Source organism: Frieseomelitta varia, unplaced genomic scaffold, assembly GCF_011392965.1.
Source record: "Frieseomelitta varia isolate USP_RPSP 00005682 unplaced genomic scaffold, Fvar_1.2 scaffold_392, whole genome shotgun sequence".
In the NCBI taxonomy this organism is placed as follows: domain Eukaryota; kingdom Metazoa; phylum Arthropoda; class Insecta; order Hymenoptera; family Apidae; genus Frieseomelitta; species Frieseomelitta varia.
In genome coordinates, this window is record NW_025110137.1 from 1 (window position 1) to 25,444 (window position 25,444).

The window sequence follows — 25,444 nt, forward strand, 5'->3', positions numbered from 1 at the left end:
ATTATATATTATATATTATTATTTATACATTAATATCTTGATATTATTTACATATAATTATATATATTAATTATATATTATGTTATATATATTATTTATATATTAATATCTTGATATTACGCAATGACTTTTTAAATTATATAATACAGTGAGATCACGTTTAACGCTGATTCGATATAGCAGCTTTCCTTCCGAATTCTAAAAGAGTATTCCACGAATCGATATCATTCGATGTATAATATGTATTATATAATAATATATAATGCGATATAACGATATAATCGGTAGCAAGAAATTAAAAACTTCAGAGGAATCTCAATCGTCGACAACTTCAAAAATGAATTTTTCCTTTGCATGCTCATATTTCTTTCTTTTCTCTTCTCTGTATGTATATGTAACATAAGTCAATGTAAAAGTAATTTAAATTAAATAAAGGTAATTTAAATAAAAATAATTCAAATAAAATTAATTTAAATAAAAGTAATTCAAGTAAAAGTAGTTCAAATTAAAGTAATTAAAATTAAAATAATTTAAATAAAAGTAATTTAAATAAAAGTAATTTAAAGTAGTTTAAATAAAAGTAGTTCAAATAAAAGCAGTTCAAATGAAAGTAATTCAAATTAAAGTAATTCAAATAAAAGTAATTCAAATAAAAGTAATTTAAATTGAAACTAATTAAAGTAAAACTTTTTTATTCCCTTACGTCTATTTACATACTATGTACTAAGATGCTAAGCTTATTTAACACTTTGCCTTCTAATAGTAACAATATATCTTCAGCGTTGAATTGAAGTATTATTGTATTATAAATAATAACATATTATAATAATATCATAATATAATAGACAATATAAATAACAATTACTTTACTTTGAAATCTGATATTATGTAGTTTAAAAAGCTATTACTAATATAGTAATTCTTTAAACAAGGAGAATAATATTATATTAATAATTTAATGTTAACTTAATATAACAATAAATTGCTCATAATACAATTATAATATTACATAGAACAATGATTCGACAGTTATTTTGCAATAAAGCATTAAAGCATTGTTGTAGAATTAAAAATGTCGTACAAGCGTATAATGAATGATAATGAAATTATCTATCTTATTATCTTATTAATCTTCAATTTTTCAGTATGGAGACACACCGTTGCATACGTCTGCGAGGTATGGACACGCTGGAGTGACAAGAATCTTGATTTCTGCGCTTTGTCGAGTATCGGATCAAAATAAAGTAAGAAAAAATTTAAAACATTATAGTTATAGTTCGTACATTATTGTACCTTTTTTTCCTATGGAATCTTTTAATTAATTTGGTAAAATAATCAAACAAACTTACGAGTAAAGGAATAAATGTATTTATGGATATAAGCAAACAATTAGACAACATTCTTGAAACAATTAGACAATCGCTATTAAAAGTTTATTGCACTTACAAAAGTTTATAGCAAAAGCAAACAGAAATGAAAAAGTTCCATAAACTTAATGAATTAATTTATGAATAATATACATATTACATATATATTAATGAAATACACATATTTATATATGTATCGTTTATAAATTAATTCATTAAGTATATTAATATATATATACCTAAGTTTATAAAGTATATTATATCTAAAGTTTATTAATATATATATTAATAATCTTAGGTACAATATATTTTATAATATACTTAGGTATATATATACTATTATACTTAATTAATTATTATACTATTATACGTAATTAAGTATCAAACTCAGAAACTTAACAAAATTGTTTACTGTACTTAAGTCTACGAGAAGAATCTTTTTAAAATACAGGAATAAAAAAATAGTAACAAAAAGAAAAAGAAGAAAGAGATAAAAGTATCCTTCAATGTATATATAAAAATCGAAGCGCGAAACCCCTTTTACCCCATGGACTTCTATCTTCCCATTTTCCCTTGTGTATTCCACGATCGAAGTCCGTCCAAAAGAAAAATGGAAGAAAATTTCTGTCCAACTTGATCATCTTCGTATCTGCGCGCGTCGATCGTGGAAGCCTCTGAGAGAACCACTCGACGATTAAAATAAAAAAAAAAAAAAGAAAAGAAAAGACAAATAAAAACCGACAAAGAAATTAAAAGACAACTAACGATCGTTTCTAAACGCAGAACGGCGACACAGCGTTGCACATTGCGGCGGCGATGGGACGTCGGAAGCTGACGAGGATCCTGCTGGAGGCCGGCTGCGATCGTAGCCTGCGGAACAAGCAGGGGGAGACCGCGAAGGACATTGCCAGGCGCAAGAACCTCCAGGAGATATTGGAGATAATCGGTAAAGCGCGAAGCAAGAGCAGAACGCGGAGCAAGAGCCGCGAGGAGGATAGCACGCCGGCGACTGTGGACAAGGTCGACGGGAAGAGCAGCAGCAAGAACGAGAAGAAGCGAGAGAAGACCGGTAGTGGTACCAGCGGCAGCAGGGATAGTTGCACGAAGAAGGAGAAAAAGAAGCACAAATCGTTCGGCAAGCAGAACAAGGTCCACTTCGAGAAGGCGGTGATGGGTAGACAGTGGTCGCCGTACGGTTGTCACTACTATCCCGATCCGGAAGCGTTTCCCCAGCCGCGTTTGGACTCCCTGCCACCGGATCCGCTCGGCCGTGGCGAGCAATACTATCTCGACTTGGCTGGCAACATCAGAAAGGGCCCGGTGGGAGTGGGATACACCTGCTACTGTGCGCCGTTCTTCAGGCATATGGAGGCTAAGCTGGAGAGGGACAAGGCCGAGCTGAAGGCCCACATAGATCAGGCGCACGAGAGATTGGACTTGAAGGTGGCTAATCTAGAAAGGAGGACCAGAGGGCAGATCACCGAGTTGACGAGATGCGTGGCGGCGGAGAGGTCCAGGTGCGACGAACGGCATATGCATCTGCAGCAACGTCTTTCCAGAGGCGGGAAGGGAAGGCACAGCGAAAGACCGGCTAAAGCCACGTTCGCCAACGACCAACCGTTCCCACCTACCCGTGCCAGGTCTTTGGAGGATCTACTGGATGACAGACCTCACGACAGGAGCTTCGAGATCCCCGGTGAAACACCGATTCATCGCGGCAGTCTCGACGATCTTGATATTCCTGCAATACCGCGGCTCAGCAAGTCCATGAGGGACCTTCCGTCCGGTTCTGGTGTCTCGAGGTCAACGCTGAGGGTGCTCGACGTGCCGGCTAGATTGAACGAAACGTTCGACGGGGTGATCAAGCAGGATCGCAGCTCGCCGCTAGGCGCCGCCTCCTCGCCGTCGATCGGTTCCAGGCAGCAGGTCCATCAGCAACGCGTGAGTGTGTAATCGGTGGTTCTTTCTTTTGTTAGCTACGCTAAACGTCCACGGTCCAAGGTGTTGATTAAGCTGCGAGACTCTAATGACACGTTGCGGATGGTGCGCGAGATGGCGAGTCGTGTTTGCGATCGAAAGATAGGGATCGATCCGTCCTCTGCTCTTGCGCTCGGATTCATTCTGAGATCTTTTAAGACGGCACGATATAACGTGAGACGCAGAGCTAATTGTTTCATCTCCGTTCTTTTTTTTCAATCAACTGTTGAGATTGTGAATCGTAGTAAGATCGGAGATGGAACGATAATAAAGGGTTGATAACGTAGCCATTAATTTCATGAATTATGCAGTACAAAGGTATTCTCAATTTATTGAATTCTACATTTATTCGATTCTACATTTCATATGAAAATATTAATTATATTCTCGGAATTTTAATAACTATCGTGTAAATATATAATAATTAAGTATGCGAATACTTTTCGTAGCTAATACTAAACTGCTTAAAAACATATATTATATTATTAGTAGCTTATTTTTTAGTACAAATTCAATGCAAATTAACGTGAATTTTTGTCAAGCAGCTTGAAGAACACCAAAAAACGTGGAATAACGTAATAATTTTTTTAATAACTTTAAAATAAAACTTCTGGAAAGTTTATTTTTCAAATAATTATCTGAAATTCTTGTCAGCATAAGATTTTCCCACAGAATAAAATACAGATAAGTTTATGTTAAATTAAGAAGTTTATTTTAAAGTTTATAAGTTTCTATAAGATGATTTTAAATTAAGAAACTGTCACCAGGATCTTACATCTCGAGATCATGGCAAAAATTCATGCCAGGACGAAAGTAACGCAACACGAAAGAACGAGGACACATTGAACGAGTGGAAATCTTCCGGACGACGTAGTGTTCACGAGATGATTAAGCGATTTCAACAAGTACCTGGCATGCATAACGGTTGGAGGGGTCCGCGTTCCGGAAGCAGCGAACCCACCAGTCCAGAGCACAGTCAGTGTTCCCAAAATCAAAGAGTGCAGCCACAAGGTGGTGTAGGAAACAGCTGGCGTGGAGAAGGTGAAATTACATTACACGCATTTCAAGTTGATAGAATATTCTTTGAAATTCTTAAAAAAAAAAAAAAAAAATGCAGTCAATTTTTTTAATTGCAAGCAAACAAAAAATCAACGCAACAACAGATTTATTTATTCACTGATTTTTATTTACTTTCATCCTTAATATTTTTTATCTGAAACGAACTTATCCGAAAGAAATTGGTCGATAATAATCGTGGATCATTTTTATAGTTAGTAAATTACGATGTTGCAAACATAGGCAATGATAGCGAGAGCAGCGAGGGAGACGACGAACAACCAGAAGCATTAAGCGGAGGGATCTCTGGAAAAGGAGGATTGTCAGAACATGTGCACTATGACAGCATTGCCAGAATGCCATATAGATCCCGTAACGCGGTTTATAGCCCAACGCCGCCTTTGCATGACGCACACAATGATTCCGGATACAGCACTCGCATGTACGGTTCTAGCAAAGGTGCTTCGCCCTCATTGTCAGGTAAAAATATTATTCGATCATAAAATCTTAATTATATATCTTCTTTATTTTTTATTTCATTTTTTATAATTTGTTAAAACTCTCCCGTATTTGTTACTTCCTCCTGTTATTATAATTTTTTCTCATTATTTTCTTCTTATTTTAGGTCAATTAGAATGCGATGTGATTCTTCCGACTACACCAAACGCATTCCCTAGTGGAGAACAACTGGCTGCACTCTTGGAACAACCAAGGAACCATGATCTTACGGTCTACGAACGTGGTGCCGACAATTGCGTTATTAATATCGGAACTGCGAGTCTTGTTTAATGTGTACGATTTTGATTAATGTGAATATATAAAACGTATCGTTTGGAAATGAACTCTGTACTTCCAAAGACGTCGATGTATAAGTTAATAATGATACCTACTCAAGTGTTAATATAATTTGTTTTTTTTTTTTTAATGTATCTGTAAATTTAAATTGATTATATTGTTAATAGATAATTTTGTACAAAATGATTCATGTTTCAAAGAATAAAACATTATAGTTGTGTAAATAATTTATAAACGTACGTTAAATTGTAAGGTGTTACAGAATCTGTGTTTAAATTTATCGTCACAAATCGATCGTATTTATTGTGAAAAAAAAGTTATTATGAGCTGATAATTTTTTTTAGAAATGGAGTATATTAAGTATGAATAAGCCTTTCTTAATCAGTATGTAACATTTTGTTAGAAAATTATGAATATCATTCACGTAACAGGAGAAATTACGTACCTATAAATCGTCATGTATCACAATAATAGATTGAATTAATTATCTATTTATTATATAAATTTTTTTTTCTTTATTCACAATACTGTTATATCACGATACTATTATATCAGTGAATACGTTGATTTAATTTTGTACGATTATAATTAAAATTACATGATTCGTTCCGAAATTTAATGTATTATTCAATAATAAGCGTGATTAAATGAAACAAATGAAATGTCATATTCTACATTTTTACTACACAGATGAAGATGCGTATTCTGTTATCGACGAATGATAGAGAGGTGTGGCCATTAACGAATTCGAATTAGCGTCTTCGATTTTTACAACAACGTAATCGCCAATTTTTATCGCTCTCGAGTCATCGGAATATTTTGCAGTAGGTATAGTCATGGAGGGAATTAACACTCTTGTGTTACCATCGTTCCTTGTTTGAAATTTTTCGTCTGATCGCTTACTTGGCTAAAATTAATTATTATATATTTATTGATACATCATAAATTTTATATCGATTCTGCAACAAAGTTGAATTACAATAAATTGTAAATTGTCTTACTTTCTCTACAAGTACAAGCTGTAATTGTCCAATCTGTGATTTATTTACTTTTTCCACTTCCGTTTTATATGTTGACATCATTCTTTGAAGTCGATCTTTCTTCACATTCGGTGGTACATCATCTTTGTAGCGACGGTGTGCAGTCGTTTTCTAGAAATAATAATAAAAGATCCATCATGTGATGAATTATATATATTTCTTATATTTTTCAAATATAATTCAACACATTATATTCTTTTGTAAAAGTTAGATTACCTCCCGCATGCTGTAAGAAAAAAGAAAGGCTTTATTATATTTCACTAATTCTATCAATGATAACGTATCTTGAAATTCCTCCTCCGTTTCTCCACAAAATCCAGTAATAAAATCACTAGAGAAATAAATATTCGGAATAATTTCGCGTATGTGATGCACTAAATTTATATATGCTTCTCGCGTATATCCTCTTCTCATTCTTTCCAAAACCGCAGAATTTCCGCTCTGCGCAGGTAAATGTATTTCTTTACATATATTTGGCCTTTCCGCTATCAATTGTAAAACTTCATCTGGGAAATCTTTCGGATGAGGAGATGTGAATCTGAAAATGATTTATAGTTGAAACCAATAGATATTTCCAAACAAGAAAATTCTTAGTACCTGATTCTCATTTCTGGATTAATACGAGAAACTTCATCCAATAAATCAGCAAATCGACGTCCCCCTTTTTTATTTTTATATACTGTTTTAAAACCTTTTGCTAAATGTGTTTCCATATTACTATTCACATAAAATTCCGATTGAGATGTATCTCTATAACTATTTACATTTTGCCCAAGAAGCATCACTTCCTTTACACCATCATCAGATAAAGATTGAACTTCTTTGATTATACTCTCAATGGGTCTTGATCTTTCCCTTCCTCTTGTGAATGGAACAATACAATATGTACACATGTTATCGCAACCACGCATTATGGTGCTGAAAAAATGTAAAGAAAATACATAAAGGTAATGACAATTAATTGTAAATTATATATACTACCCATCAAAAGTTTGGAGCACTTAACAATTTCATATTTAAAAAATAAATGCATAATCATAATTACAATTTACATAATAACTTAAAAAGTAAATTTATAAATAAATATCAGTATTTTTAATACCATTATTTTATCTGTCAGGGAAGGATGATTTTATGTAAAACTGATCCAAATTTTTGGATGGTAGTGTATTAATAAAAAGAAAAATAAATTACACATATGCATTAGTAGAATTCGGATTTAATCTCACTGGTGTAATATCTGCATATGTTTCATCAAATGATAAAACAACATTAATAGCTGTTTCATCATCTGGTACAGACAATAGCCTTGGCAAATCCTTATAACTGTCTGGTCCAGCTATGACATCAACAAGTTTACCTCTCTCTAATATTTTATTCTTTAATCGTTCTGCCATGCATCCTATTATAATAACATATAATGAAATTTACATTATTGTAAAATATCATAAATCAATTATCTATAAATTCATAATTCTACCTAATAGACCAATTTTTACTGGAAATTTTTTGTTTTTTTTCTTAATATTGTTTAAATCAGTTAACTTGTTCCATACTTTCTGCTCTGCATTATCTCTAATAGAACACGTGATGATCAGAATTATATTAGCTTCTTTTATATTATCTACTTTTCTGTAACCATGAGATTTTAAAATAGACCAGATCACCTCCGTGTCATTTACATTCATCTGGCAACCATAAACCTCAAAGTAGACTAAAAAGAATGTAATTTAATGAATAAAGAATACTATAAATAAGATTTACAATTTCTTTTAATATTACTGTCTTTCAACATTTGATCTTTATTTACCCTTTTGACCAGAGCCATCAATATTTTGTATATAAGGAATATTTGGTACACTAATTGGTTCATTAGGAATTTCAGTTTTTGGTATTAAAAAATCTTTAAGCGATGGTCCAGATTTTGACAAATCTCGAAAGTGTTTCAAATCAGTAGTTTTCTTTTCGATTTCTTTAGAAATTTCTAATTGAGTGACAGTCGTATGCACTGTTTGATGCTGTTGAAAATTATGAACATCTAACTTGTTGTATCGTGCAAATTTCTTAATGAACCACTTCCTTGTCAATATATAATTTGTTTTACAAAGTTTAATTTGCTTCAGCGAACTTAACATAGTTATACTATTCATGATTGAAGTTTAACATAACACTAAATAAATGATGTAAATAATACGTATAACCTATTTAGAAATAGGTTATGTAATATAAAATTTTTCTTTAAAAATGTCATAGAAAATTAATTGTACTGTAGTTCATCATAAGGGTTTTTCAAACATTAATTATAAACGCAGTATTAAATTTTATTCACTTTACTTTTGTTTCTTTGAATTATTGCCATATTTATATTTAAACCACAAAAGTCAATAGGCTCACAACTTGAACTACTGCACTTCCATTCGTGCATTCTCTCCAATCTGTTATTTCAAACTACATTACAAAAGAGAGAACATAGGGATTGTTTTTTTTTACGTGAAATAAAAAGTAATAGATTTTCACATATATTTTTTATTACAGATTTATTGTAAGTATTATATGTAATAATAATTAGTAAAATTAATTATTACGAAGTAAAAACAACTTAATGGTGTGCAGCTGCTTTCCTCATTTGTACGAGAATGTTTCCTAGTTCTTCTCGTTTCCTCTTGGCTCTGATATGTGTGCCCAACTAGAAAATTTAAGAACAAAATATGTTAATATTTTAGAACATACGTGACAGATCACATATTTATTTGAAATAGAGAACAGTTTAAATAACATGAAATTAATTGACATCCTTACCCTTCTCTTCAAAAACTTTAGAGCTCTCTTATCCTTAGACACTTTTAACAATTCCATTGCACGTTTCTCATACGGTGCATGTCCGGTTACCTCTCGTATTAAGTCTCTCACAAATTTACTGTGTTTGGTTTGTCTCTGAAAGTAAAATATTTATGCTATTTAGTATTGACTTTTACGGTTTATTACTTATTTTTATTGTTCTATATTCCATAATTTGTATAATTATAAAATACAAACAGAAATGAGATAACAATATTGGAGCACTAATATATACTAACCCCTTTTAATCTTGCTGGTAGGACGCACACTGTTTTTTTCTTTTCATTCTTATTTTTTGCAACGCGAATTTTAGTAGTTTTGTGGCCTCTATTGAGACCAACTGCTAATTCATATCTTGGAGCCATTCTACAACATTAATACCGTGACTTTTGTAGGTTAGGTAATTAAACATAATAATATGCAATATACAATAATACTGCATGTATTATTATACAATTATTAACAAAAGTACTTATTATTACATACACACTATTAATTTTACAAGATCACACAGATATTTCGAGATTTCATTTCATACAAACCTTCTAAGATAAAATGCAACGATCAAAGAAATAAGATCTTGTTTTCAATGGAAGAGTTAGCCGATTCTACGCGCTGCGTCGTAAAATTATTTTGTCTGGTTTTCAAGTGTACAACAGAATTTTTTATATTTTAAAAATTCCATGTATTTAAACTAATTCATTTTTATTAAATATTAATAGAATAAAATTTAATAAAGAATATTAATTATATATTCAATTCAATTACAATTACGTAAAAAAATTTTAAACATTTACGAATTAATATAAATTTCTTGTAAAACATTTTGTTCTAATTATAACAGTATATTTCATTTGAATTAATATCGTAGGAGTATTTATGTTATTTATATCATAGTGTACAGTAATGAATTTAAAATGTTTTTACACTAAAAGGTGTAGATTTTATTATTTCATAAGGTGGACATACTGCACCGCAGTCGATAGATATATCGTCAACTTCACGACTATGATTCGTAATTGCTGCGGTGTCAGTTTTTTGAAGAGGATCTTTTAATTTACATCACAGAACGGTATGTGCGCGGTATATGCTGTCATACGACTTTTCTTAAAATCGTCTGCCTCGTAACGTTTGTTTTCACTGACAAGGAATCATGTCGAAAATGAAAAACATTCCAAATAACTTAACCAAGTGGGATCTGTCAGAAGATTCTCTGGCACCGTTAACCGATTATCAAAAAGAATGTTTACTGAATTTGGAAGAAGAATTGTTCCCTGATAACAATCTCAAGACTGAGGAGGCAAACGACATTGCATGCACAAACAAAGAAACTATGAAATCAGTACAAATAGGACGATGTCAAGATCTGTTAAAGCATTACGCCACTCTAGAGAAGAAGTGTATGGACAGGAAAGATATGAAGTATATGTTATATCTAAATGAACTTCAAACCCGGCGGCAAGAATGTCAAGAACTCTGTCTTCAAATAGAAGAAGCTTTAGAAGATTTCACTATGTTATATAAGCAGTATTCAGAAGTCTCTGATAAAACAGTATCTCTTTATGATGCTAGCGAGCAGCTTGATTCTGATCAAAGGAAATTAAATTCTATCATAGAGAACATCACGGAATATGTGAAATATTTCAAGGATATCGATATGATGATGGAAAAATTAGAAGCACCTACATTATCAGTGAACAGCGAGATGTTTTTTAACATTTTGGATAAAATTGATACCAACATAGACTTTGTTCAGAATAATCTTTCATTTAAAGAGAGCAATACCTATTTGATCAAATACAAGCACTGTCAGTCTAAAGCAATATCTATGATACAAAATTATATTTTTAATCTATTTAGCAAGACTACGGAAAGTATATTGAATTTAAAAGATAACGATGAATCACAGGATAATGCTGATGCTGCTTTAGCACTTTTCTATGGTAGATTTCAAACTATTTTGTCAAAAGCTAGACCAGTTATAGAACAAATTGAGGTTAAATCTTATAAAAGGCAAGAATATGATAGTTTATTATCTGAATGCCATCAGTGTTATTGGAGCCAAAGAGGACTTGTATTAGGTAGTAGTGTACAAAAATCTTTAATGTCAGTGAAAGAAAAATACAATGGTGATCACTGTAGTCTGGTACGAAATTCATGTGCACTACTGTTACATGCATCGATGGATGAATATAAGTTATTTTATGAATTCTTTTCTAAATCATCTAATGGATTAACGGCATATCTTGAAAGTTTATGTACTTCTCTGTATGATACACTCAGACCGTTCATAATTCATATTAATCATTTGGAAACATTAGCCGAAATTTGTTGCATTTTGAGGATTGAAATGCTGGATGAACATGTTCAAAACAATTTTGAACCCTTAGAGGGATTTGGTAACATTTGTCTGCAGTTATTACATGATGTACAAGAAAGACTCGTATTCCGTGCACATCTTTATCTGCAGTCTGATGTTTTGAATTATAATCCGTCACCAGGTGACTTGGCGTATCCAGAAAAATTGAAGATGATGGAAGATATAGCAGAGTCAATAAGAGAGGAATCTAGACAAACAAAAATGAAAAGGATATCTATTTCATCTAATGATGATAATATTTTAGAACCGATATCCAGAAATCATATAGAAATGGATTCTATCTATCAAAAGACACATATGGGAAATTCACCAGCAGATCTTCATGGAATGTGGTATCCTACTGTTCGTAGAACATTAGTGTGTTTATCAAGATTATACAGATGCGTAGATAGATCTGTCTTCCAGTCTTTGAGTCAGGAAGCAATATCTCTTTGTGTCCAAAGTATAGAAAATGCGAAGCAAGAAATAGAAAAAAGAGCATCACCTTTGGATGGAGAACTTTTTCAAATAAAACACTTACTCATTTTAAGAGAACAAATTGCACCATTTCAAGTGGATTTCACAATAAAAGAATATAGTTTGGATTTTTCGAAAGTTAAGACAGCAGCATTTAGTTTATTAGAAAAGAGTTCAAGACTTTTTACATTGTCAAATAATGCGCTATTAGAATTTCTATTAGAAGGAGCACCTCAAATGAAGGAGCAACTAATAGATTCAAGGAAGCATGTGGATAATAAATTAAAATATGCTTGTCAACGTCTTATACAGCTTGCGACATTTTTATTGATACATCCAATTTTAAAACTGTTAGAAAAAGAGAAATTACATGTTAATATCCCAGATGCATCTCCAGAACATGCTCTTGGAAATCCTCAAGATGTTGCAGCAGCAATTAGTGAAGTATTGCGAATAATTAAATTTAAATGTCCTGAAATTCAACAACTTATGCAACTATATCTCTCCAATAAGGAAACAGAATTCATTCTGTTTAGACCAGTAAAAAATAATGTTTGTGCTGCATTTACACAGTTATATCAGATATTGGGTAAATATTATAATTCAGAAGAACTTTTATTAATTGCATGTCCGTTACCAGAACAAATTTCTGTTATGCTGAGCTCATCCAGTCTTACTCATGGAAAAAGTACACAAACTGTTACGAAAAAAACATAGCAAAAATGAATTAGTAAGCTTTTGTAATTAAATATTGTATATTAATGCTATTTGCGACCTGTAATCAAATCATGAATTCTTTTAAATATTTCTTTTTAAAATAGATATATTAATATATAATAAATATTTTATATTTTTAAGTAAATTATGTAAAATGTGTATAAATAATTCGTAATTCAATATAAAGTAGCTCAGATATTCAAGCAAACCTACAAAGGCTACAGCAATTTATAACGTCCTGTACTAAAGAATATTTTAATTCTTTGTAATGTACTTTAAGAACACGTAATTTTTATATTACAAAGATGTACATATTTGAAATCTTAAATTAAGTTAATATCATAAAATTTGTACATCCCTTTAATCGGGGTTTATTGTCTTAAATAAATTTTTATAGAAATTACTATGAGTTTAAAATTAAAAAATCTGTATATTTTTGTAGCAAACAGTACTATAACATGTCATATTGCGATAATATTAGGGATTTTCCCAGTTGTAATTGAAAATATGATTAATTAATAATATATATAAGATAATGATGTATATTTATATTGTCTATTTTGATCTTACAAAAATAATATTCTGTTTCTTTTTTTATAACAAAAGAACACAACAATAATTTTTATTGTACATTGAACAAATATCTGTAAATTACTTGCATATAATTTTAATTTATTATATCTATTATTTATTATATCCATATTCATTTACAATTTCAATATAAATTAGTAACAGCATGAAAATTTTGTGCTATCAAACATTGAAAGTTGTATAAAATTTTTGAAAGTTTTACATTTATAATATTCTGCTAATTCACACACGTATCACAGGATGAAACATGGAAATTGGACTATGTTCCTGTTGAGATTTATCTTCGTATAATTCTAAAGGAAAACGTTTGTTAAATTCTTCAGTAATATTTGTTGCTGGTGGATGTAAATAATCTTTTATAGAGAGGTATTTTGGACCGCCGAATGTATCTAATACAACAATTGCAAATATCCTCAATTTTGCGAAATAGAAATGATGATCTGTAATAATGAACATTTTAAATTTAATTTAATATTTTAAGATTAATATTCTATTCTATTAATTAATATTCTAACACTTCTTATTTGTAATTGACGTTATAGTAATTAACGTTATTTGATTAAAAAATTCTTACTTGCTGGCATGTTAACTAATCCTGGATGACGCGTGAAAAATACTTTTTTTGCAAATTCAATTTCCGTTTTTTCATCTTTTTCCAACTGTAAAAAGATAGTATTATTATTATTCTATTAATTTAAATATTCTATAAATTATAAATAAAAAATTTACTAACAGGTACGATCTTGCCGGATAAAAGAATTCTAGCACATCGCGGGTCCATAGGATCCCACTTTTTGTTTTTACAATAGTCGCCTTGGGCTAATGTCATTAATAACGAGGCTCGACTATCTTTCTGTAATTAAATTGGAATTATATTTAATTATGATTGAAAGTATAATTCATTGACTCGTTACTACGTGCCACAATAAAAATAGGAAAAAGATAATTAAAATTTTAATCAAAAAGATAAATTGTTTAATACAATGAGATTGCTCACTATCTTATCAATAAGTAACGTCAAATGTATGTTTGCGATTGGAATAAAATATTTAAGCACATGTACATAATAAGTACAGACGAGATACAATTTATAAACATGGTTAATAATATTATAAAAACAGTTAATAATATTATAAAAATGCTTACTGCAAGATCTTGAGCTGTAAAATCTAAGGGTGTAAGGTAAAGATATGGTACTCCTGATCCATTTCCTAAAAGTCCATCGGCATAGGAAATTAAATTTGCAGCTGGAAATGATTCGATATCCTTTCTTATGCTGAATGTCGCCACGGACACCCAATCTGTATACATATATAAATGTATTGGTAATAACTGATATTATACGAAATAAAATTAATTAAGATATTTAATGTGATACAATTACAAATACATAACGAAATATACTATGTACATACGCATAATCATTAATAATAAAATAAGAAGACGTAATTATCGATTATTCGAAAATGAAAAGTTATGCGTATATATTTTCGAAATATCTAAGAGAAGAAAGAAAGGAAAAAACAAAACATATAATTTCATTTCAAAGGCAGTTGAATATAATAAATATAATAAAATTATTCGTACAAGGAAATAATTTATAACATTTTGCACAAATGACTTTATTCAAATACACATATTCAGACAAAATATTTCTTTCGTGATATTTATTTGTTTGTTCTATGAAATTTATTAACCGTGACCATGACCTTTTCAATGTTGAATTTTGAATGATAAAATTTCCATTATACGAGACATTCGACAACATAAATGTAAAATTTGAATTACAATCCAGTATTCAGTATTTCGTAATTATCAAAAAATATTTATTCAACTTGAGCAATATGAGCTCGTTTACTTATACATTGGAAATTTGGGAAATCGCCAAGAAACCTAATATTAACTTCTGCTTTACAATACAAATAAAAGCTTATACGTACATAGTTATTCTTAGCTACTCGTTTCGTTGATTTCTAAATGATTCATAATTTATATTGATAAGCGACGCTTTTGTTTAAAAGTAGCTGTTTACACAGTTAGAATTTTAAAATAAGCAAGAATTGTAATATTACTTGTTGGTATATAAAGAAATTATTATCGTGATAAAAATGTACTTTTCTTACCAGCTTGATTAACAATGTATCTTGCCATTAAAACTGCCTGATCGATAGGTGGCGGAGATTGTTTCTCCTTTTCGGACGATTTGTACATATCATGATGATTTTCGCGCATTTCCTTCGCTTTTTTCCACTTTAAATATTCTTCAAACTCCTGCCATTGTTCATCTTCGGAGAACCGTTCATACTTTTTCGCCTCGATCGTTAGGATCAAGAAAGCGACGAAGATTGCGAATCGTAAGATCATGGTTCGTGTCTACAACTGTTCACTCCGACGATAAACGTTTACTAAAACGAAACAAGGGTTTTCAAGCCTCCTCAAATAACGCATTAGATCTGCAGTCTGCTTTTGAATTTATCACTTATATAGCCGCGTATCTGTCACAAGCACAAGTGTGGGAATGACAAACACAAGCTGTGTCCAATGACTGTTGAATTTACTGCTTCAAGGTTAGTATTATATCGTCCACCGAACTTCTACATCATGCTGCGTGGGAATTATTGAAGTCGATAAACCTAACCTAACATTTTAGAAATTTCAAGTGTTTTATTTGTTTGATTTCAGTTTATTAAGAGGCTAAAATCCAAAAATTGGAAAGTTATGGAAATCAAGAATTTATGTGATATTATTATATTATACATACATATGTGACAAAGATAAACAAAGATTCTAGATATTTCAAAATTTTTTAATGTTCTTAAATATTCTATACACACGTCGAATTGATCATTTTTAATGGAACTAATTTTATATTTGTGGATTTCAGTCCATTCGTTTGAAAAAGCACTTTATGTACAATGAAGTATAAGAGAAACAATTTCCTTAAAGAGGTTATCATTAACCTCACTATTAACCTCTCTTTTAGCCTTATATGGCATCACTGAGAAATGACGTGTAATTTCTCGTTTCATTTTCTTTATCTCTTCTGCAATTTTTTCCTTATTATAAAAAATATATTTATGATTTACAGAAATGAAATTATGAAATTATCATCACGTTGGTTGCTCTATTTTTGATAAAAAAAAGTAATTGTTTAAATATTATTTTTTAAAATATCATATTTTTTTAAACATAATAAGTAATAAAATAATAACATTTCTTTGAATATTTAAAGTAGAGAGTTAACATTTAATGAAATTTGAATGAAAACCGACAATTCCCACAATGATTTGAATTCATCATCATTAAGGCATTTTTATATACACAGCATTTGTGTATTTTTAGATTTTATCAATTAATATAGACATTTTCTCTATACAAAATATTTTTGCGCTCAATCCAATTTTTGTATTTATATGTGGAACATTGTTATTTGGCAAAAGCTGATTTTCATCCAATTTTAAATACTTTCTATCATTAGGATGTTAGAATACGATTTCAAGCGCATACAAATTAATTAAAAATTAATTTAAATTACCCAGGTAAATGTTAATTATAAAGGATGAAATGAAGTTTATAAATAACGTAATAATAATAAAATAATATAACATATATGTATTTCAAATTTAAGCTGTGAATTAAGATATAAACAAGAAATGTTTATGTATTGTGTTCCAATGAAAGATGTGGAATAAAATTTGATAAATTTGTCCAAATTTTGTGAAGCATTAAAGAGCATAATGACGTAGATTTACTAACTGTATGTGGTCATACTATTTTTTAAAGGAATATCATGCAATTATGATAAAATGAAAATTCAATCTTTCATCATTTTATACCATAATTTTAATGAATCCCAAGGGTGAAAACCGAATCACAAGGTTTCGTTTTACCAAGATGGAGACGTTATGCATATATTTTAATGCTTTAAGTCACTGCCTTACAATGTTCCTTCAACGAAAATAAATTTCGTAGAAATATTCCGAAAAATTATGAATAGAAATATTCAACAGGTGGATCTTACAGCACATAAAATTGTATTTACATGTGTACTCGTCAAAAAACAATTCATCAATTTACAACAAAACATAATAATCTCAGAAAGAATTCGCTACCTCTAACAACACACATATTTATATATCCATGATTTGTAACTTGAAAATAAACATTCGTTGCACTTCCATATCCCATTTTTTTTTTTTTTTTCAATCAAGCGGCTTTTACATTCGCACTATTAGTTCGAATTATGGTAAGGCAGTGATTTATCGTTATCGGGAAAATTGATATGTATTAATATTGACGATAAACGAACGCCTAGATTCGAACAATTAAAGTTAATAACGTGACTCGATGGCAACGAGTGATAAAAGTAATCGACAGATTGATCAAATAAATTAACAACGTTGAAACAATATTTTTCTATATCAATAGAGATAGCGATTTCCTTCGTAGTGTTGCATACTTTCTCTCTTCCGCTTTCTCTCTTTTTTCTCTTTCACACTCGCACACTCTCTTTCTTTCTTTCGTACAGAAACAACGCTTCTTTCGTTTACGTTATAAGCAAAAAGGTAAACATTATTCTTCTCTATCCGATCCTCTTAAATTAACGCTAAAAAACGTGTAACGATTGCACTGTTGACTTCACTAAAGTCATCGTATTTACGCAACAAAATGTTACAAGTATAAAAAATTTACGACAAGTACGGCTTCTCGAGTAAATTTATCGCTAACAACCACACCGGCGTTTTCTCTCTCTCTCTCTCTCTCTTTCTCTCTCTCTCTCTCTCTCTCTCTCTTTTTACAGCAATAACGCTGATGAACCTTTATTCTTTATTTCTCCGTTGTTCCTTCTTTCGCGCGCTGTTCTCGTGTTCACGTGGGACTATATTGAATTAAAATTGGTCGCCGCGTTTCGAGATTCACCGTTTTGCCCCTTGAGCGTCGCACCATAACATATTCTTGTCCTCTGTGACTCATTTGTTTCTTTTCCTTCTCTTCTTTGTTTCTTTTTCTTTTTCTCCCTTTCTCTTCCTTTTCTTTTTTCTCTCTCTTTTTTAGAAACTTCTATCCTCCGTTTCGCGAATATCTCCGAAAATGTCAACATACATAATAATTTATTTCTGTTATATTACAATAAGTCATTCTACATAGTCAAGAATAGAGAGCAGCGATTTTTTACAGTTCAATTGGCACATTGGATGCGCGCGTATGATCGCTGGATGAGGGGGGAGGGAGGGTGGGAGGGAGGAAGAGCAAAGAATGAAAACTAGCTTCGGGAAAGACGTGGACGACGACGCCTTGTCGACGTGAAAGTGAAAAATCGTGGGGAGAAAAGCGAAAAAACGGGAGAGAACAGAAAGAAGGCGACGTGAACGAACGTATGGGGGAAAAAACGAGAGAGGGGGGGAAACGAGAGGGAAATCGGTGTACAGAGATGAATATGATATCACTGATATGCATGTAGGGACTTTGGGCTCAGTAATTTCAGTTACTTAAGTACACTCTTGCGTACTGGCGCACGCCACTAGGACGTCGAACTGTACCAACCGTTCGTCGTCGACTTGTTCGTCGGATGGTAAATGTGGAAACCAGCGCCGGCGGCTGGGTGATGGTAAAATTGCGCTTGCTCGGTTAGGCCAGCCGAGGCGTACGCTGCAGCGGCGTCCAACGCGCTCGGATGAACGGCCGCCGAGTACACTTGTGGCTTCAAAGGCAACGGTTGCGCTGGCTCGTATTGGTGTCGTAACACGGGATCAGTGTAGGCCGACGAGCCTTCGTAGCTGCTGATCACGTTCACCGGATGCAGCTGTTGTTGTTGCTGTTGTTGTTGCTTGTCACGCGGTGAAACGGACGACGGCGGTGTCATCGCTGAGTGATAATCGACCGTGTAACCGCTGCCGGTGGAGTACGAGGAAACGAGACTTGTAAACGCATCGGCGCAACTTGTCCCAGTGGAACTCTTCTGGTTGTGCGTTGCCAGTACGAACTGATGTTCACCGTAAGTGCTGGATCCTTCGGAGCCAGGCGGAGTGGGCAGAGGGCCGCTGGGTGCCGTGTCCCCGGCGTAATACGTTCCACCGGAGGAAGTAGTTCTTGTATTACTACTGGACGTGATTCCGTGCACGTTGGCTCGTATCACGCTCTCCCTGTTGGCGTACAATTGTCGTAGAAGGGCTGACGCTGGTAATGGAGCGGTGGTCGACTGTTGCGGACTCAGATGTCCTAAGTGATGATGAGCACCGATCCATTGTATCGTACTCCTCTGCTGTTGCTGCTTGAGCAACGCGTCCGTGCTAAAGTCCGTTGGCTGATGCAGCGTCGGCGAATGGGACTTATTGAGATTTTGAACCGGCAGATGCTTGGACATCGCTTGTTCTAGATCTTTCACGGAGGTGCCGGCACTGTCCGCGTTGCTCGTTCTATCGTCCACGCGTCTCGATTTCGGACTGGCCGAGCATAGTACTTGCTCACCTCCTGAAATGGAATGGTTTGATGGAGCTGGACTTAGAGCGTGGCTTCTCTCGTTATTCGTGACTTTCACCGTTGGGTCGTCCTCCTCGTCCTCTTCCTCGTTCGAGCTGCTATCGTCCTCGTGCAACTTCCGCTTGTGTCCACGTAATTTCACTACGAGCGTGCTAATGTTCCCGACCGCCGTCTGTGGCTCTTGCTGCAACTGAGCTATATTGTCGTGGTGCCTGCTGCCTCGTTTCTCGCTCTCCGAGCCGCGAGTATCTTCGCGATCTTCCGGTGGCGATCTGTGAGGCCGTTCCTGATGTTGGTTCGATGGTCCGCCGTGATTTCTTCCTTCTGAAATGCGTTACGATGCTATCTTAGCGATTAGAAAGTTTTGGATTCTCGACGAAGGTGAACTAGCTATATTTGGTTATTCTTGGGAAGAATAATGGGAATAAGATCGAGATAATGGATGATCGTTAGATGTGTACCTCCTCTGTCGGCATCTGGCGATCCATTTTCTGGATCGTTTCCAGCCGCGTCCTCACGTTTCACACCCATCACGCCCTCTTCCAGTTGACAGCAATCCATGATTAAGTTTTCGTACTCCCGGCCACTGAAAATATTCGTTCACGTTTTATAATTGTTCTTTGATCTGGCCACGATGTTGCATTTACGCCATTTACGAGATTTACCTTATAACGTAATTGACACAGATGATATTTTGTTCCTCGGCGTTTTTCGAATTGCACACTACCGTGGCGCACGTCTGTAGCCACGTGTATCCTCCGCTTTTATTCATCAATCTATAATAATGTGTCAACACTTGTCCCTTGTGAATTACTGAAATAATTAATATACTTATTATTACTGATGTAATATTATATTTGTAAATAATTAATATAACACATAATATAATTTAATATATATTTTGTATTGTGATGTATTATTATATATTATATTATGTATAAATACATCATTGATATATCAATGGAACTAAAATAACAATTAAAGGATCAAGTTACTGATTTAATTTATATTTCATGATGATTTGGCAAATCATGAACGAAGTGAATAAAAAAAAAAACTGGTAAAAATACTCACAGTCAATGTGAGATTTCCGAAGACGATTCGCATCTTCCCCATGGCACAATGTATAAAGATTTTTCCCCGTTAATTCGTCGGCTGTATAATCCAATAGTTCGGACACCCTATAAATCAACACATAAATATGAAATTATTGTGAACGAGTTAATTAAATACAAAAATATATAAGGCAAATAACAATGCAATCTAATTTAAGAACTTTTCAGAAAAAAAAGGTGTGAAAATTTCAAACATCTCACGGATAAATATAAATGTAATAAATTGAAAATATTTTTATCAACGTGATTACAAAAAATTTGTTTCATATATTAAATATTATAATAAATGAATTTGTAAATGCTAATTATTGGTTAAATTGGTTAAATTGGTTATAGACAGACAAACTAATTGCATCAGATTGTAATCCTATTGAAACCATTCACTTTTTTTTTTTTATATAACAGTTACTATTTTATCGGTAATTCACAGTGGAATTTCATTTATATGAATTTATTTTATATAAACGAGAGATAAATATTGGATTTCATATGATAGAAATTCACTTCTGATTCTTCTCTATAATCTAATGATTTTTCAAATAATAGAGATACAGGTTCAAATAAGTGGATTCAACCAGTAAAAGTTCATTTAAGCGAGTATTAGTTAAAATTTTGATTCAAACAAATGAAGTTCATATAAACGGAGTTCTACTGCACGTTTATAGATTAAAATCTGTTATTCTGTTAGAAATTCACTTCTGATTCTTCTCTATAATCTAATGATTTTTCAAATAATAGAGATACAGGTTCAAATAAGTGGATTCAACCAGTAAAAGTTCATTTAAGCGAGTATTAGTTAAAATTTTGATTCAAACAAATGAAGTTCATATAAACGGAGTTCTACTGCACGTTTATAGAATTTATTAAAATCTGTTATTCTGTTATTGTATGTTACATGCATTTTTTTTTACATACGTTTTTTTTTCTCTCAGCAAATGCATAGAAATTCGTAGCCCATTTGTAACGCTCACCTTGGTTCGCAATGTGCTATCCGAAAATCAAAACTGATCCGTGTGACGAACATGTCAGTTTCCAGGCGAATTTCGTGCACACTTGGCGGAGGAAGTGCGATCGCCAGACCGACCATGCCTATCAATGGCGGCGCGGACTTTCTTGTATGGCTAAACGTATACTGTGGTCTCAAACGGCACAGTAGCAACACGACCTGAATTCATAATCGTCTATTAACATCTCTGGTTTCGTTAATTGAACACGATTGATTCGCGATTGATAATCCTCGATTCGCGACTAAATTTGAAATTTCATCGCAAGTAAATTCATAATTGGTTTTTAATTTGAAAAATTGACTCTAATCTCCAAATTTTAGCCTCTTTAAAACACCAAGGCTATTAAAAAAAAAAAAAAATCCAACATCTTTGAAACGTAGAATGAAGATATTTAAGTAACATTGACACGAAATAAAGAAGGTGAACGGAACTTTTAGAAATATATAGGATTTATAAGAGAACAGTGTGCTCACCCTATAACCAGAAGACTTAAAATGGCACCCCCTTTTCGTTAAGGTAGACTTCATCCTCACGCAGAACGCGCGGTCGTATCCTTTGTAAAGATTATTTGCTGATAATGACATTACCGAGGACACTGCAATTAAATTACAAAGAACATATAAATATTTGTGTAAAAATTCGTATAAATGTAATGCGCAATATGCACATATATAAGCGAACTCAGTGCTGAAGAATAGAAGTTTCACGCTTTAATACGAATCCAAGTGAATTACCTCGATCAATTATTTTACGAAGTTATTACAGAATTTAAAACACCGATAATATTTCCGTCTAGCATAGTTTGTCGACATTCAACAAATGTAAGAAACGTTATAGATACATTCGTATTTTTCGTTTTAAATATTTCTAAAATTCTACGAGATTTTTTTTTTCTTTTCACGTTATCAATATTCAATTTAAACCGGATTTGAAGGAAGCGTTCATAAATCACGACGATGTCCTTCAAGAGATGAATAAAAAATGAGACGAAACTCGAAACGAACGAATATTTTCTAGATAGAACGACTAAAACCACGTTCGAACAAGGAACAAACGTTCGTTGCTATTTCGTTGACAGATCTATTCAGGATCCTTTAACCGCTAGCTCAAAGTTTATCAGTTTCGCGATCTCAACGCGAATGATGCCGCCGTGACTCGTTTCAGCCAACGAGAGAGACGCGACGCGTTTAAAGAAGAAAAGAAAGAAACATCACCGCAGAAATTTACCGTCGGGATTCGCGGTGGAAGATGAACCGTGTTCCTCGGACGCTGCGCTACTTGGCGACGCTAATCCAGAGCTCGACGAGTGTGGACCGGAAGAGCTGTTCGAAGCAAGTCCCAGGCCTAATTGCTCCGCGACTTCCGCGTGGTCTTGCTGATGAACGTAATCGAAAACGCTTGACCCCGTCATCTCTACCTGAAACTCAGAGAAATTTAATTTTTCCCCCGTGTCTGTTCTCCTTTCCATATATAAAATATAAACTTACGACCATAAAAGATTATTTTTATGGTTGTAATTGCTAATATTAATCATACCTGGATAATACTGGTAATACTAATTTACACATATGAAACTGATCTCACTTTATAAAAAAGTGGACTTGATTAACTCAAACTACACTCAACTATATAACAATGTGTCGCTAATTTTTGGGACATTTTTAAAAGTGAGACGTATAATATTTTAATCATATATCCTAATAATTGTGACAAGAAAATTCTATATATAATACACACACACACACACACACACACACATATATATATATATATATATATATATATATATATATATATATATGCATATCAGAATAAAATGAACATAGTTTTGTTAAACTATCATTTATTATACAAAGAGTTGAACATACTTCTTATATATTTAATTTCCATTTAAAAAAATCTTAAATCTTTTACTTTATGTAATCTTTTAATTCTATTTGGAAGAGTATAATAGATTATGTAATATATATATATATATATATATATATACATATATATACATATACAATTATATATATAATATAAACTTACGACCATAAAAGATTATTTTTTGAGATAACACTAATCATACCTGAATAATACTGGTAATACTAATTTATATACATGAAACTGATATCACTTCATAAAAAGTGGAGTTTTAAATATATATGAAACATATATTACATATATACGTATATATACATACACATATATATTATTATTATTATCACTTCATAAAAAATGGATTAACTCAAATTATACTCAACTATATTTTCTAGAAATTGTCGCCGCCGTTTTGGGTAATTTATGCTACACACGCGATATATTATTGTTGCACGAATCATTAATCGAATCGTTTAATGCAAAATCGATGCGAGTCAATCCTTTGCCGATTTGAAAGTTCAAGTTTCATTGTATGTTTGTAGAAATGCCGTAATAGTATATAATATATATGATATATATAATATTGCATTGTTATTGCATTTTACAAAAATTGTATATCGTATGTCTCGTTATTTAGAAATTCGTATTTTTGTGTCACTTTTCCATTAAACGGCTCAATTTGTAAAGTATCGAGAGATATAATATGCAGCATTTGAAGTATGAAATTTATAATTTTTAGAGACCTGAATGACTTTTAGTAAAATATATAAATAGAAGCTTGTGTTCTTGACTGTATCACAAGTGTTTTCCTTGGACTTCAATTTCTTTCCTACAAATTTTATACTTTCGTGTTTAGTTTTAGTGTTCAACATTTGCTAACGTAAATTAGTATTTTTATACTAAAAATCTTATAAATTATATTAAAATGTTACGTTCTCCGATATCTTGTGTTCATTTTAGAATATTTTCTTTGCTAATATTTCTTTATTTTGTGACGTTTTATAATTAAATTACAAATTTTCATGAAAATTAATGTATAATTAATATAAGATTAATATACAATATATATTATATAACTATTTAGATAATACAACTGTTTATTAAACTTTTGTTAATCGAGTCTATTTACCTGAACGTTTGAAGTATTATACGAATTTTAATTATGTAAATTATTTGAAAACTTGTTGTTTCGCCTAGCAAATGTTTCGTAATGCTCTATTTTGGATATTTTATGTATTTTTGTGTTGTCAAACAAATCTTTTTAGAAATGCATAAAAATCCGTAGCTACTTGTAATAAATAAATTCAATGAGAATTCCTAACATATAGTCGAAGTGTGTTATTGGATTTCTCCAAAAGAACTTGAGGAAGGAAATGAATGCAATTCTGCGAGAAGAACGCGTTAAACATTGTAATTTCGTTGACAAGTTGCAGAAAGGTGACTTAATTAGAGGAAAAACTGCAGTCGGAGACAGCTTTCTCGTGGCAGTCTCACTGCGGGAAAATTCTGCGGGTCTTAATACGATTGTTTCCACGAAACACTGCTTCGACGTGACCGAAAACGGCTTCGTCTCGTTCCCTCTCGAAATAACTATCTGTCTTTGCGTGAAGAAAAAAAGAAAACTTTCTCGAACAACCCGTGTTTAAGAGTGTAGAGTATTAAAAAAAGAAAGAGAAAAAGAAAAATGCGAGTAACTTCATCGTTTTTTTTTTTTTTTTTCTTTTTAAAGCGGTATTTTCCAAGCGAATCGTAAAATCTACTA

General features: G+C 32.2%; 6 protein-coding genes across 11 annotated transcripts in view; 2 read left to right on the forward strand and 4 right to left on the reverse strand.

Annotated features, from left to right (window-relative positions):
- Positions 1-1,145: 1,145 nt before the first annotated feature.
- On the forward strand, positions 1,146-5,306 carry LOC122531346 (ankyrin repeat domain-containing protein 6; the record flags this gene model as incomplete). Its single annotated transcript, XM_043659171.1, has 5 exons — positions 1,146-1,244; positions 2,151-3,308; positions 4,112-4,385; positions 4,644-4,880; positions 5,026-5,306. Coding segments are annotated over 5 exons (1,932 nt in total), but the record flags the coding sequence as incomplete, so codon positions are not given.
- A 364-nt stretch (positions 5,307-5,670) lies between these two features.
- Positions 5,671-8,635, reverse strand: LOC122531342 (CDK5RAP1-like protein). Its single transcript, XM_043659168.1, has 7 exons — positions 8,046-8,635; positions 7,716-7,949; positions 7,430-7,637; positions 6,833-7,153; positions 6,452-6,773; positions 6,197-6,346; positions 5,671-6,102 (listed from the first exon to the last, which is right to left on the reverse strand). The coding sequence occupies exons 1-7, from the start codon at positions 8,383-8,385 to the stop codon at positions 5,878-5,880; spliced, it is 1,800 nt and encodes a 599-aa protein (XP_043515103.1). The 5' UTR covers positions 8,386-8,635; the 3' UTR covers positions 5,671-5,877.
- Positions 8,636-8,745: 110 nt separating this feature from the next.
- LOC122531344 (60S ribosomal protein L36) lies at positions 8,746-9,754 on the reverse strand. Its single transcript, XM_043659170.1, has 4 exons — positions 9,616-9,754; positions 9,313-9,439; positions 9,035-9,169; positions 8,746-8,921 (listed from the first exon to the last, which is right to left on the reverse strand). Exons 2-4 carry the CDS (start codon positions 9,436-9,438, stop codon positions 8,835-8,837), a joined length of 348 nt encoding a protein of 115 aa, XP_043515105.1. The 5' UTR covers position 9,439; positions 9,616-9,754; the 3' UTR covers positions 8,746-8,834.
- A 238-nt stretch (positions 9,755-9,992) lies between these two features.
- Positions 9,993-13,171, forward strand: LOC122531341 (conserved oligomeric Golgi complex subunit 3). The gene has a single exon (XM_043659167.1). It carries the CDS (start codon positions 10,227-10,229, stop codon positions 12,624-12,626), a length of 2,400 nt encoding a protein of 799 aa, XP_043515102.1. The 5' UTR covers positions 9,993-10,226; the 3' UTR covers positions 12,627-13,171.
- A 118-nt stretch (positions 13,172-13,289) lies between these two features.
- Positions 13,290-15,723, reverse strand: LOC122531343 (protein CREG1). The gene is made up of 5 exons (XM_043659169.1): positions 15,341-15,723; positions 14,364-14,518; positions 13,951-14,070; positions 13,792-13,876; positions 13,290-13,657 (listed from the first exon to the last, which is right to left on the reverse strand). Exons 1-5 carry the CDS (start codon positions 15,579-15,581, stop codon positions 13,440-13,442), a joined length of 819 nt encoding a protein of 272 aa, XP_043515104.1. The 5' UTR covers positions 15,582-15,723; the 3' UTR covers positions 13,290-13,439.
- A 1,378-nt stretch (positions 15,724-17,101) lies between these two features.
- The window catches only part of LOC122531340 (protein trachealess), a 282,905-nt gene continuing 274,562 nt past the window's right edge, over positions 17,102-25,444 (reverse strand). For all 6 annotated transcript variants that reach the window (XM_043659164.1, XM_043659163.1, XM_043659162.1 and 3 more), the window contains 7 exons: positions 23,047-23,236; positions 22,293-22,414; positions 21,784-21,977; positions 20,772-20,878; positions 20,363-20,510; positions 20,159-20,283; positions 17,102-20,021 (listed from right to left, as the gene is read on the reverse strand). In XM_043659164.1, the coding sequence (XP_043515099.1) occupies positions 18,739-20,021; positions 20,159-20,283; positions 20,363-20,510; positions 20,772-20,878; positions 21,784-21,977; positions 22,293-22,414; positions 23,047-23,236 (2,169 nt within the window). In that variant the 3' untranslated portion in view covers positions 17,102-18,738. The remainder of the gene's footprint in view (positions 20,022-20,158; positions 20,284-20,362; positions 20,511-20,771; positions 20,879-21,783; positions 21,978-22,292; positions 22,415-23,046; positions 23,237-25,444) is intronic.

Coding starts and splice junctions, on each gene's coding strand:
- LOC122531342 (XM_043659168.1), bottom strand. CDS start 8,385: ATGAATAGTATAACTATGTTAAGTTCGCTGAAGCAAATTAAACTTTGT. Junction 7,950..8,045: donor TGATGGCTCTGGTCAAAAGG/GTAAATAAAGAT, acceptor CATTCTTTTTAG/TCTACTTTGAGGTTTATGGT. Junction 7,154..7,429: donor AATTCTACTAATGCATATGT/GTAATTTATTTT, acceptor ACATTTTTTCAG/CACCATAATGCGTGGTTGCG.
- LOC122531344 (XM_043659170.1), bottom strand. CDS start 9,438: ATGGCTCCAAGATATGAATTAGCAGTTGGTCTCAATAGAGGCCACAAA. Junction 9,170..9,312: donor TACCAGCAAGATTAAAAGGG/GTTAGTATATAT, acceptor TTTTACTTTCAG/AGACAAACCAAACACAGTAA. Junction 8,922..9,034: donor TAAAGTTTTTGAAGAGAAGG/GTAAGGATGTCA, acceptor TAAATTTTCTAG/TTGGGCACACATATCAGAGC.
- LOC122531341 (XM_043659167.1), top strand. CDS start 10,227: ATGTCGAAAATGAAAAACATTCCAAATAACTTAACCAAGTGGGATCTG.
- LOC122531343 (XM_043659169.1), bottom strand. CDS start 15,581: ATGATCTTACGATTCGCAATCTTCGTCGCTTTCTTGATCCTAACGATC. Junction 14,519..15,340: donor ATACATTGTTAATCAAGCTG/GTAAGAAAAGTA, acceptor ATATGTATACAG/ATTGGGTGTCCGTGGCGACA. Junction 13,658..13,791: donor ATTAGTTAACATGCCAGCAA/GTAAGAATTTTT, acceptor TCATTATTACAG/ATCATCATTTCTATTTCGCA.